The sequence below is a fragment of the Somniosus microcephalus genome, chromosome 11, assembly GCF_052327205.1.
Source record: "Somniosus microcephalus isolate GS21.2 chromosome 11, FLI_Smic_1.0, whole genome shotgun sequence".
Classification (NCBI taxonomy): domain Eukaryota; kingdom Metazoa; phylum Chordata; class Chondrichthyes; order Squaliformes; family Somniosidae; genus Somniosus; species Somniosus microcephalus.
This window is the reverse complement of record NC_140997.1, coordinates 9,849,021-9,860,781: the sequence shown is the minus strand read 5'-3', so window position 1 is coordinate 9,860,781 and position 11,761 is coordinate 9,849,021. Positions and strand designations below refer to the sequence as shown.

The 11,761-nt window shown below is 59.4% G+C and overlaps 1 protein-coding gene across 2 annotated transcripts; it reads right to left on the bottom strand.

The window, feature by feature from the left end:
- Positions 1-2,252: 2,252 nt before the first annotated feature.
- pld6 (phospholipase D family, member 6) lies at positions 2,253-10,750 on the bottom strand. Of its 2 annotated transcripts, none has more exons than XM_086000170.1 (2): positions 10,207-10,750; positions 2,253-4,396 (listed from the first exon to the last, which is right to left on the bottom strand). In XM_086000170.1, exons 1-2 carry the CDS (start codon positions 10,745-10,747, stop codon positions 4,167-4,169), a joined length of 771 nt encoding a protein of 256 aa, XP_085856296.1. In that variant the 5' UTR covers positions 10,748-10,750; the 3' UTR covers positions 2,253-4,166. The 2 variants fall into 2 exon arrangements, with proteins under 2 accessions (XP_085856296.1, XP_085856295.1); XM_086000169.1 differs by having other exon boundaries at positions 2,253-4,402; positions 10,207-10,744.
- Positions 10,751-11,761: the final 1,011 nt, after the last annotated feature.

The window sequence follows — 11,761 nt, the reverse complement described above, 5'->3', positions numbered from 1 at the left end:
AACCTTGCATAGTGCCATGGATTATGGGCCCTGGACTCAATAGAAGTGCACACATTCATCTAGACTGGATTCAAATCCAGGTCCCATTGTAGGAAACCACGTTCTCGGCTCCCACACAACACTGACTGAAAATCAGCCATAGATGGACTTTATTGTAACATATTTAAGCAATTCCACCCCCCCCCCCCCCCCCCCCAAAACCCAATCTGTGGGAGCTTGCAATAACACGCATTGCATTTTGTTCTTGGTAAAGTTGATGCACCTTCTTCTGTATAATGGCTGCATTGGCAATGTGAAATCTGCAGTTAGTGACATTTCTTCTGAACAGTCACCAACAGGAACAGTTTCACAGTGAATACTAAACATGTTCTAAATCAATCTTAAAACACTCATTTCAATGTTTGTGCAAATGTTATAGTTAGCTTGTTCATCAGGGTAATAGTTAAAATACATACATTTTTAAATTACAATACGAAGCTTAATTTTTTTTAATTTATGCTCTTCAAATTTATAGCTTTCAGGTGCCACCTGGCTCTGATTTGCATTGCAAACATGTGGCTAACCGACCATCTGGGCTGCTGGTTTCATAACAATAACCTATTTGTGTACTTCCCTTTGCACTCTCATATGCTGCTTGCTCTATTTAAGTTTATGAAAGGCAATAGTGATACTAAATACTTGTCAATCTCAAATTAGAAAGGAGTAATAATCCTTGGAGTGGACCCACACAACTGCATTCATTTAGTATGCTGCCGGCCTCAGCAGTGCTGTTTACGAAAGATGCAGAAAGGAGGCCAGATGCTTTCTCGCGGAGCAAGAACGTTATCCCAGCTCTTATGACATAAGCTATGAAACATAGAAGATAGGATTAGGCCATTCGGCCCCTCAAGCCTGCTCCACCATGCAATGAGATCATGGCTGATCGTCCAAATTCAGTACCTTGTTCCTGCCTTCTCTCCATATCCCTTGATCCCTTTAGCCTTAAGCAATATATCCAACTCCTTTTTGAATATATTTAATGAATTGGCCTCTACTGCCTTCTTTGGTAGAGAATTCCACAGGTTCACCACACACGCCCACCCAGCTTTGTGTCGTCTGCAAACTTGGAGATATTACATCTAGTTCCCTCATCCAGATCATTAATATAGATTGTGAATAGCTGGGGTCCTAGCACCGATCCCTGCGTTACCCCACTAGTCACTGCCTGCCACTCGGAAAAAGACCCGTTTATTCCAACTCTTTGCTTTCTGTCTGCCAACCAGTTCTCTATCCAAGTCAATACCTTGCCCCCAATCCCATGTGCCTTAACTTTACACGCTAATCTCTTATGCGGGACCTTATCGAAAGCCTTTTGAAAATCCAAATACACCACATCCACTGGTTCTCCCTTATCTATTTTACCAGTTACATCCTCAAAAAATTCCAGATTAGTCAAACACGATTTACCTTTTGTAAATCCATGTTGACTTTGTCCGATCCAGTCACTGTTTTCCAAGTGCTCTGCTATTACATCCTTTATAATGGACTCTAGCATTTTCCCCACTACCGATGTCAGGATCTGCAGCTGGACATCAGTATTTAACAGTATAGCCAAAGAGGGTACGGTGGCATAGTGGTTATGTTACTGGACTAGAAATCCAGAGGCAGGAGTTCAAATCCTACCACAACAGCTGGGGAATTTAAATTCAAATAATTAAATAAATCTGGAATTTTAAAAAGGCTAGTATCAGTAATGGTGACCATGAAACTACCGGATTATTGTAAAAAACCATCCAGGTAACTCGTAACTGTCCTCCTTAACAAGCCACTCAGTAGTATTCAAGAAGCCTGCTTAGCACCACCTTCAAGGGCAATAAATGCCTTGCCAGGGACGTCCACATCCCGTGGAAAAAAAGTTGCCTGGGATAGGTTTCAATTCTCTGCAAACTTTGAGGATAAAAGTTGTCAGCCTTGACTTGAATGCATAATCTAGGCTGACACTTGTGCACTATTGAGGAAGTGCTGCACTGTATTTTGGATGCGATGTTAAACCGAGGCCCCGCCTTACCGCTCAGGTGGACGTAAAAGATCCTATGCCACTATTTCAAGAGGAGCAAGAGAGTTCTCCCAGTTATCCCTTCAGAGTATACAGGTACAGGATAGAGGCAGACACTGACTTTGTTTATATTCACTATTCTGGTTAATGCTAAACATTATTTTGCCATTTAATTCTTTGATCTTCATGTTTTAATGATGGATCCAGAATACTGAAACAAATCTCAAAATCATCTTTATTCTTTGACACTATTGCAAAACGAAACTACAGTATAGTAACAACCACCATATGAAAAATACCAAAGTTTTGGACATACAGTTCACCAAGTTTGAGAACTACAGCCTAAAAAGCTGTAGCAAACATTTCTCCATCTCCCTAGGTAGAAGTCAACACCTTCCATTTCTATTTCCCACTGTCAACATCAAGGACTCACAGGTTAGTATAGCAGTCAGCTTAGAGTAAAATTCCCTCTGCCCAAACAGTGTACCGTAGTTCCAAATTCAGGACAGAACCCCCTCTGCTGCACTTGACATTTCCATTTCATGTACTGTCGCGGCCTCTGGAGAGGCGTCTCTAAGGTCAAATTACAGGTAGTTTTGTCCACTAGGAAAAACATTGCGACTGCCTCAATCTCCATTCAATTGGGGTGCATTTACACTACAACTAGAGCATTGTTGTGAAGCACATTTGCTTCGCACTGATGCTAGAGTTACAAAGGTAAATGTTGCAAGACCCCTTATTGCTGGCAGGTCTTTGCACACAGCCAGTGCATATTAAATATTGAAATCAATGGACAGAAAAATCAGGGGTAGTGCACCCACCATTTTCCAATCAACGATTTTGATTTTCTGATCTATGCTAGCTGCATACATTATTTACTCCATAGTGTAAATGCAGCCCAAGCACAGGGTCAGGCGCCAAGCAGAAATTGCAATGAAATGGAGTAAGATTCCATGGAGTCAGGTTGGGCTTGCTCTGGATTTACACAACGCAATTTGTGTTGGTGCAAAGAAGAAATTACTTTGCAGCCATGCAGGAACTTGTCTGAAGGACCCCAAAGAGTGGACTTAAATTACATCAGTTGGATGACTTTGATCCCAATGGTCTAGGTTGCATTTTAACCCAGATCCCAGGAGATCAAAGTGCAATATTCTAACCAATTATAACACCCAACCACCTTTATTGAAACATCTAAAACAGCTCAAAAATTTAGCAATTTACCAGAAGTGCACCAGCTACACATGCTGGAAAGTTGATTGCCATCAAACATAACAGCTGCAAACTATTCTCAACAGTAAAATCAAACCAAAGTGAATAATTTGGGAGAACAGCAGGCGTGCAAGAGAATCCAATTCTTGCAAGAACATGAGTACTGAAATCAAGCAGTAATAATTTCCCACGAGGCTAGTGATTATTTTGCATGCTATTCCTCATCAATTAGAAATGTCTCATTTATCGCCCTCGGGTACCAACAAGCATCATAATTCAAACTCAATAAAATTGTAACAAAACTGTCAAAGACATGACATTCAAACCATTGAGCACTAAATGCTACAGCAACCGCGGAACGGAATTAAAGTGAAATACACACGGCTACAAAACAACATGCATTTAGTGTTCTGAAATAGCACAGCTCACAGTAGATCAGACAAACTCATTCATTTTGTCTCCAGACTTTATCCACACAAACCCAATTCTTTGATCCAGGAATCATCTTTTATCAGCATTTATATCAATTTGGCCACTAATACAGTAACTGTCAGTGGCATCTTTAAACAAAAACAAATTCTGATTTTCAATCTAAATTCCCATTCTATAAATGCAAGCTGTTGCTGCAAATAATTTATAGAGTCCTTACACACTCTATTCACTATTTCAGTTTTTAAATATATATTGCAGCATCTTAACAGAATATTCAATGCCTGTGAGAACCATACATTCACAAAATATATATTGTAGTGTCATTCATCTTTTAAGAAATATATAGTCTAAGGCCAAATATGTTATTTAGCCAAAGTCTAAATAATTAAAGATTTTGAGTATTACTTGCCACTGTTTCCAATAGTCCTGCTGCGCACTGCCAATGGACTACAGTAGAATCTATACTGGATCAAAACCAGTGGGTTCCCATTCATTTTTGAGGAGAAAAGCTGTACTTTGTTGGATCATATTCATTCCAAAGTTGTTCAAATTCTTGTACAAACGCCTTCACAATATCAGTGTTTTTAATGATGATTACGTTTTCTTTATTTCGAAAAATGCCCTGGGCACTCCAGTTTAAAGATCCAGTTACAAGGACAGATCCATCGATTAGTGCGAATTTGTGGTGCATATAGTTTGTATCCTGATCATGTCGGACTTCTATACCTGTCAACAAAGAGTGTGATTTTAAATCCCCTTCACAGTTCAACTGTATCAACAAGCCTCTCTGCAGAAAAATAATGAAACTCTTTGTGCAGTTATGTTATCATGACTTCACAAATGCCTCATTTATTTTTGTGGAGGTACATCAGTTAAATCTTCCTCCACTTAAGTTTGGCCCACTGCAATTCATGAAATCAGTTTCTCAGCTTAAAAAAAATACGCAGAGGGGGAAGAGGGCAGGAGGGGGGGGGGGGGAAAGAGGGCAGGAGGGGGTGGGGAAAAGAGGGCAGCCGGACGAGGGGAAAGGGCAAGAGGGGGGGGGGGAGGGAGAAGGGGGCGCGGAGGGGGGGAGAAGGGGGCGCGGGGGGGGGAAGACGGGGGCGCGGGGAAGACGGGGGAGAAGGGGGCGCGGGGGAGGAGGGGGGAGGGAGGGAGAAGGGGGGAAAGGGGAAGAGGGAGAAGGGGGGGAAGAGGGGAAGGGGGGGGAGAGGGGGGAGAAGGGAGGGGAGAGGGGGGAGAAGGGGGGAGAAGAGGGGAAAGAGGGGAAGGGAAGAGGGGAAGGGAAGAGGGGAAGGGAAGAGGGGAAGGGAAGAGGGGAGAAGGGGGAAGGGAAGAGGAAAGAGGGGAGAAGGGGGGGGGAAGAGGGGAAGGGTGGGAGAGAAGGGGGGGAGGGTGGGAGGGGAGAGAAGGGGGGGAGGGGGGGAGGGGAGAGAAGGGGGGGAGGGGGGGAGGGGAGAGAAGGGGGGAGGGTGGGAGGGGAGAGAAGGGGGGGAGGGGGGGAGGGGAGAGGAGAGAGGGAGAGAAGGGGGAGAGAGGGAGAGAAGCGGGGGGGGCGCGGGGGGAGAGAAGCGGGGGGGGGCGCGGGGGGAGAGAAGCGGGGGGGGGCGGGGGGGGAGAGAGAAGCGGGGGGGCGGGGGCGGGGGGAGAGAAGCGGGGGGGGCGGCGGGGGGAGGGAAGCGGGGGAAGAGAAGCTGGGGGAAAGAAGCGGGGGGGAGAGAAGCGGGGGGAGAGAAGCGGGGGGAGAGAAGCGGGGGGGAGAGAAGCTGGGGGAGAGAAGCGGGGGAAAAAAGCTGGGGGAGAGAAGCGGGGGGGGCGGGGGGGAGAGAAGCGGGGGGGGCGGGGGAGAGAGGCGGGGGAGCGGGGGGAGAGAGGCGGGGGAGCGGGGGGAGAGAAGCGCGGGGGGAGAGAGGCGGGGGAGCGGGGGGAGAGAAGCGCGGGGGGAGCGGGGGGAGAGAAGCGCGGGGGGGGCGGGGGGAGAGAAGCGCGGGGGGGGCGGGGGGAGAGAAGCGCGGGGGCGGGGGGAGAGAAGCGCGGGGGCGGGGGGGAGAGAAGCCGGGGGGGCGGGGGGGAGAGAAGCCGGGGGGGGCGGGGGGAGAGAAGCGCGGGGGCGGGGGGAGAGAAGCCGGGGGGAGAGAAGCCGGGGGGTCGGGGGGAGAGAAGCGGGGGGGGGCGGCGGGGGGAGGGAAGCGGGGGGAGAGAGGCGGGGGAGCGGGGGGAGAGAGGCGGGGGGGGCGGGGGGAGAGAAGCGGGGGGGGAGAGAAGCGCGGGGGGGCGGGGGGAGAGAAGGTCGGGGGGAGAGAAGCGCGGGGGGCGGGGGGAGAGAAGCGCGGGGGGGGCGGGGGGAGAGAAGCGCGGGGGGTCGGGGGGAGAGAAGCGCGGGGGGCGGGGGGAGAGAAGCGCGGGGGGGCGGGGGGAGAGAAGCGCGGGGGGTCGGGGGGAGAGAAGCGCGGGGGGGCGGGGGGAGAGAAGCGCGGGGGCGGGGGGAGAGAAGCCGGGGGGGCGGGGGGGGAAGAGAAGCCGGGGGGGCGGGGGGGGAAGAGAAGCCGGGGGGGCGGGGGGAGAGAAGCCGGGGGGGGGCGGGGGGAGAGAAGCCGGGGGGGGGCGGGGGGAGAGAAGCGGGGGGGGGGGGGGGGGGCGGGGGGAGAGAAGCGGGGGAAAAAAGCCGGGGGGGGGGGGGAGAGAAGCGGGGGGGGGGGGGGAGAAAGAGAAGCGGGGGGGGGAGAGAGGGGGGGGGGAAAGAGAAGCGGGGGGGGGGAGAGAGGCGGGGGGGGCGGGGGGAGAGAAGCGGGGGGGGCGGGGGGAGAGAAGCGGGGGGGGCGGGGGGAGAGAAGCGGGGGGGCGGGGGGAGAGAAGCGGGGGGGCGGGGGGAGAGAAGCGGGGGGTGGCGGGGGAGAGAAGCGGGGGGTGGCGAGGGGAGAGAAGCGGGGGGGGAGGAGAGAAGCGGAGGGGTGAGTAGTGGGGGGGGGGCCGGGGTGAGAAGTGGGGGGGGGGGGCCGGGGTGAGAAGTGGGGGGGGGGCCGGGGTGAGAAGTGGGGGGGGGGGGGGCCGGGGTGAGAAGTGGGGGGGGGGGGGGGGGCCGGGGTGAGAAGTGGGGGGGGGGGCCGGGGTGAGAAGTGGGGGGGGGGGGGGCCGGGGTGAGAAGTGGGGGGGGGGGGCCGGGGTGAGAAGTGGGGGGGGGGGGGCCGGGGTGAGAAGTGGGGGGGGGGGGGGCCGGGGTGAGAAGTGGGGGGGGGGGGGCGGGGTGAGAAGTGGGGGGGGGGGGCCGGGGTGAGAAGTGGGGGGGGGGGGGGGCCGGGGTGAGAAGTGGGGGGGGGGGCCGGGGTGAGAAGTGGGGGGGGGGGGCCGGGGTGAGAAGTGGGGGGGGGGCCGGGGTGAGAAGTGGGGGGGGGGCCGGGGTGAGAAGTGGGGGGGGGGGCCGGGGTGAGAAGTGGGGGGGGGGGCCGGGGTGAGAAGTGGGGGGGGGGGGCCGGGGTGAGAAGTTGGGGGGGGGGGCCGGGGTGAGAAGTGGGGGGGGGGGGGCCGGGTGAGAAGTGGGGGGGGGCCGGGGTGAGAAGTGGGGGGGGGGGGCCGGGTGAGAAGTGGGGGGGGCCGGGGTGAGAAGTGGGGGGGGGCCGGGGTGAGAAGTGGGGGGGGGGGGGCGGGGGTGAGAAGTAGGGGGGGGGCGGGGGTGAGAAGTGGGGGGGGGGCGGGGGTGAGAAGTGGGGGCGGCGGGGGTGAGAAGTGGGGGGGGCGGGGGTGAGAAGTGGGGGGGGGGGCGGGGGTGAGAAGTGGGGGGGGGGGGCGGGGGTGAGAAGTGGGGGGGGGCGGGGGTGAGAAGTGGGTGGGGCGGGGGTGAGAAGTGGGTGGGGCGGGGGTGAGAAGTGGGGGGGGCGGGGGTGAGAAGTGGGGGGGGCGGGGGTGAGAAGTGGGGGGGGGCGGGGGTGAGAAGTGGGGGGGGCGGGGGTGAGAAGTGGGGGGGCGGGGGTGAGAAGTGGGGGGGGCGGGGGTGAGAAGTGGGGGGGGGCGGGGGTGAGAAGTGGGGGGGGCGGGGGTGAGAAGTGGGGGGGGCGGGGGTGAGAAGTGGGGGGGGCGGGGGGTGAGAAGTGGGGGGGGCGGGGGTGAGAAGTGGGGGGGGCGGGGGTGAGAAGTGGGGGGGGCGGGGGGTGAGAGTGGGGGGGCGGGGGTGAGAAGTGGGGGGGGCGGGGGTGAGAAGTGGGGGGGGCGGGGGGTGAGAAGTGGGGGGGGTGAGAAGTGGGGGGGGTGATAAGTGGGGGGGGGGCGGGGGTGATAAGTGGGGGGGGGGGCGGGGGGTAAGAAGTGGGGGGGGGCGGGGGGTGAGAAGTGGGGGGGGGGCGGGGGGTGAGAAGTGGGGGGGGGCGGGGGGTGAGAAGTGGGGGGGGGGCGGGGGGTGAGAAGTGGGGGGGGCGGGGGGTGAGAAGTGGGGGGGGCGGGGGTTGAGAAGTGGAGGGGGGGCGGGGGTTGAGAAGTGGAGGGGGGGGCGGGGGGTGAGAAGTGGGGGGGGCGGGGGTTGAGAAGTGGAGGGGGGGGGCGGGGGGTGAGAAGTGGGGGGGGGGGGGCGGGGGGTGAGAAGTGGGGGGGGCGGGGGTTGAGAAGTGGAGGGGGCGGCGGGGGGTGAGAAGTGGGGGGGGCGGCGGGGGGTGAGAAGTGGGGGGGGGGCGGGGGGTGAGAAGTGGGGGGGGGGGCGGGGGGTGAGAAGTGGGGGGGGGCGGGGGGTGAGAAGTGGAGGGGGGGGCGGGGGGTGAGAAGTGGGGGGGCGGGGGTTGAGAAGTGGAGGGGGGGGCGGGGGGGTGAGAAGTGGGGGGGGGGGCGGGGGGGTGAGAAGTGGGGGGGGCGGCGGGGGGTGAGAAGTGGGGGGGGCGGCGGGGGGTGAGAAGTGGGGGGGGGCGAGAAGTGGGGGCGGGGGGTGAGAAGTGGGGGGGGGGCGGGGGGTGAGAAGTGGGGGGGGGGGCGGGGGGTGAGAAGTGGGGGGGGGGCGGGGGGTGAGAAGTGGGGGGGGGGGTGAGAAGGCGGGGGGGGGTGAGAAGGCGGGGGGGGGGGGGTGAGAAGGCGGGGGGGGTGAGAAGGCGGGGGGGGTGAGAAGGCGGGGGGGGGGGTGAGAAGGGCGGGGGGGGGGTGAGAAGGGCGGGGGGGGGTGAGAAGGCGGGGGGGGGGTGAGAAGGCGGGGGGGGGGGTGAGAAGGCGGGGGGGGGGGGGGGTGAGAAGGCGGGGGGGGGGTGAGAAGGCGGGGGGGGGGGGTGAGAAGGCGGGGGGGGGGGTGAGAAGGCGGGGGGGGGGGGTGAGAAGGCGGGGGGGGGGCGGCGGCGGGTGAGAAGTGGGTGGGGGGGGGGGGGGGGGCCGGGGGGTGAGAAGTGGGTGGGGGGGGGGGGGCCGGGGGGGTGAGAAGTGGGTGGGGGGGCCGGGGGGTGAGAAGTGGGTGGGTGGGGGGGGGGGCCGGGGGGGTGAGAAGTGGGTGGGGGGGGGGCCGGGGGGTGAGAAGTGGGTGGGGGCGGGGGGTGAGAAGTGGGTGGGGGCGGGGGGTGAGAAGTGGGTGGGGGCGGGGGGTGAGAAGTGGGTGGGTGGGGGCGGGGGGGGTGAGAAGTGGGTGGGGGGGGGCGGGGGGTGAGAAGTGGGTGGGTGGGGGCGGGGGGCGTGAGAAGTGGGTGGGTGGGGGGGGGGGGCGGGGGGTGAGAAGTGGGGGGGGGGGCGGGGGGTGAGAAGTGGGTGGGTGGGGGCGGGGGGCGTGAGAAGTGGGTGGGAGGTGAGAAGTGGGTGGGTGGGGGGGGGGTGAGAAGTGGGTGGGTGGGGGGGGGGGTGAGAAGTGGGTGGGTGGGGGGGGGTGAGAAGTGGGTGGGTGGGGGGGGGGGTGAGAAGTGGGTGGGTGGGGGGGGGGTGAGAAGTGGGTGGGTGGGGGGGGGGGTGAGAAGTGGGTGGGTGGGGGGGGGGGGTGAGAAGTGGGTGGGGGGGGGTGAGAAGTGGGTGGGGGGGGGGTGAGAAGTGGGTGGGGGGGGGCGGGGGGTGAGAAGTGGGTGGGGGGGGGCGGGGGGTGAGAAGTGGGGGGGGGGGGGCGGGGGGTGAGAAGTGGGTGGGGGGGGCGGGGGGTGAGAAGTGGGTGGGGGGGGCGGGGGGTGAGAAGTGGGTGGGGGGGGCGGGGGGTGAGAAGTGGGTGGGGGGGGCGGGGGGTGAGAAGTGGGGGGGGGGTGCCGGGGGGGGTGAGTAGTGGGGGGGGGGGGTGCCGGGGGGGTGAGAAGTGGGGGGGGGGGGGGTGAGAAGTGGGGGGGGGGGGGGGCCGGGGTGAGAAGTGGGGGGGGGGGGCCGGGGGGGGGTGAGAAGTGGGGGGGGGGGGCCGGGGGGGGGTGAGAAGTGGGGGGGGGGGGTGAGAAGTGGGGGGGGGGGCCGGGGGGGTGAGAAGTTGGGGGGGGGCCGGGGGGTGAGAAGTGGGGGTGGGGGGGGGCGCGAGAATGGGTAAGAGCGGTCGGTCAGGAGAATAGTGGAAGTGGAGTCTTGGGGGGGGGGGAAATGAGCCTTGGCCGGCGGCCTATTTCACTCACCAGCTTTCCTGAAGGTGCCGATCTGCGAGCCGGCCAGCGCCATGTAGTCGGAGTCGGTGATGACCCGGACTCGCACCCCGCGGCCGTGCACCGCCAGCACCGAGCCGCTGAGCTCCTGGCTGGAGATGGTGAAGACGCAGACGTCGAGCGAGCGGCGGGCGCTGAGCAGCAGGCGGGCCAGGCTGCTCAGCGCGCTCTCCCGGTGCGACAGGCCGCAGTTACAGCGGCCCGGGGCCGCCAGCAACAGCGGCCGCACGCACGTCAGCGGCGCCGGGAAGAAGAGCACCCGCGGCCGGCGCTCGCCAAGCCGCCCGAGGTAGCGGAACAGGTAGTAGAGACCCTCGGCTGCGAGCGAGAGGCCGGCTAGCGCCACCAGGCCTCGCCACACCGACACGGGCCGGGACATCATGGCGCCGCTCGCGGACAGCCGCCCGCGTGCTGCGCGCCAAATCCAGCTTCTCATGCGCGACGTCTTGACGGAAAATGCGTCAACCGCGGCGTTGAACGTCTCGCCGTTGATTGCGTCAACTGCCCGCCACATTTGAAAATTCAAGATGGAGGCGGGCAATGAGGGAGGCGTAGGTGAGAGTCTTCCTCATAAATGCTGCATGCATTCTGGTTGTCATTGTCAAGGTCGTTCTTAGTGGGCCTATGTTCTCTGGAGTTTGAAAGGTGATCTCATTGAAACAGATAAGATTCTGAGGGAGATTGACAGGGTACTGTGCACAATTTTGGTCTCCTAACCTGAGGAAGGATATACTTGCCTTAGAGGGAGTGCAACAAAGGTTCACTAGACTGATTCCTGGGATGGGATGGGGGATTGTCCTATGAGGAGATATTGAGTAGACTAGGCTCATATTCCCTGGAGTTTAGAAGAATGAGAGGTGATCTTATTGAAACGTATAAAATTCTAAAGGAATTTGACAGGGTAGATTCCTGTGTCCTCTGCCTGGAGAGTCTAGTACTAGGGGGGCATAGTCTCAGGATAAAGGGTCGGCCGCTTAGGACTGAGATGGGGAGGAGTTTCTTCACTCAGTGGGTTGTGAATCTTTGGAATTCTCTACCCCAAAGTGCTGTGGATGCTCAGTTGTTAAGTATATTCAAGGCTGAGATAGATTTTTCGACTCATGGGGAATCAAGGGATATGAGGATCGGGAGGGAAAGTGGAGTTGAGGTTAAAGATCGACCATGATCTGATTAAATGGCAGAGCAGGCGCGAGGGGCCGTGTAGCCTACTCCTGCTCCTAATTCTTATGTAAAGAAAGTTTTTTTTAAATGGAGACGTATTTTGAATTTTCAAGTACCTTTGGCTATTACTTTTCTCCTTGTGTTACTGGGTTTTGATGGATATGTCTACCTTTTTTTCTTTTTGGTTGTTTCCTTCACCCTCTCCTCCCCCTTTCCAGTACTTTTCTTCATTAGTCTTAGTTGCTGTTAGCATCATACACAAAACCGAGGATAAGTGATTGGTTGGTGAGTATTTCTCTCTTTTTAAACTTTAACTCTGTGGTTTATAGTTTCTAAAGTCCCTGTGGTGTAGCAGGGACTGTGTTTA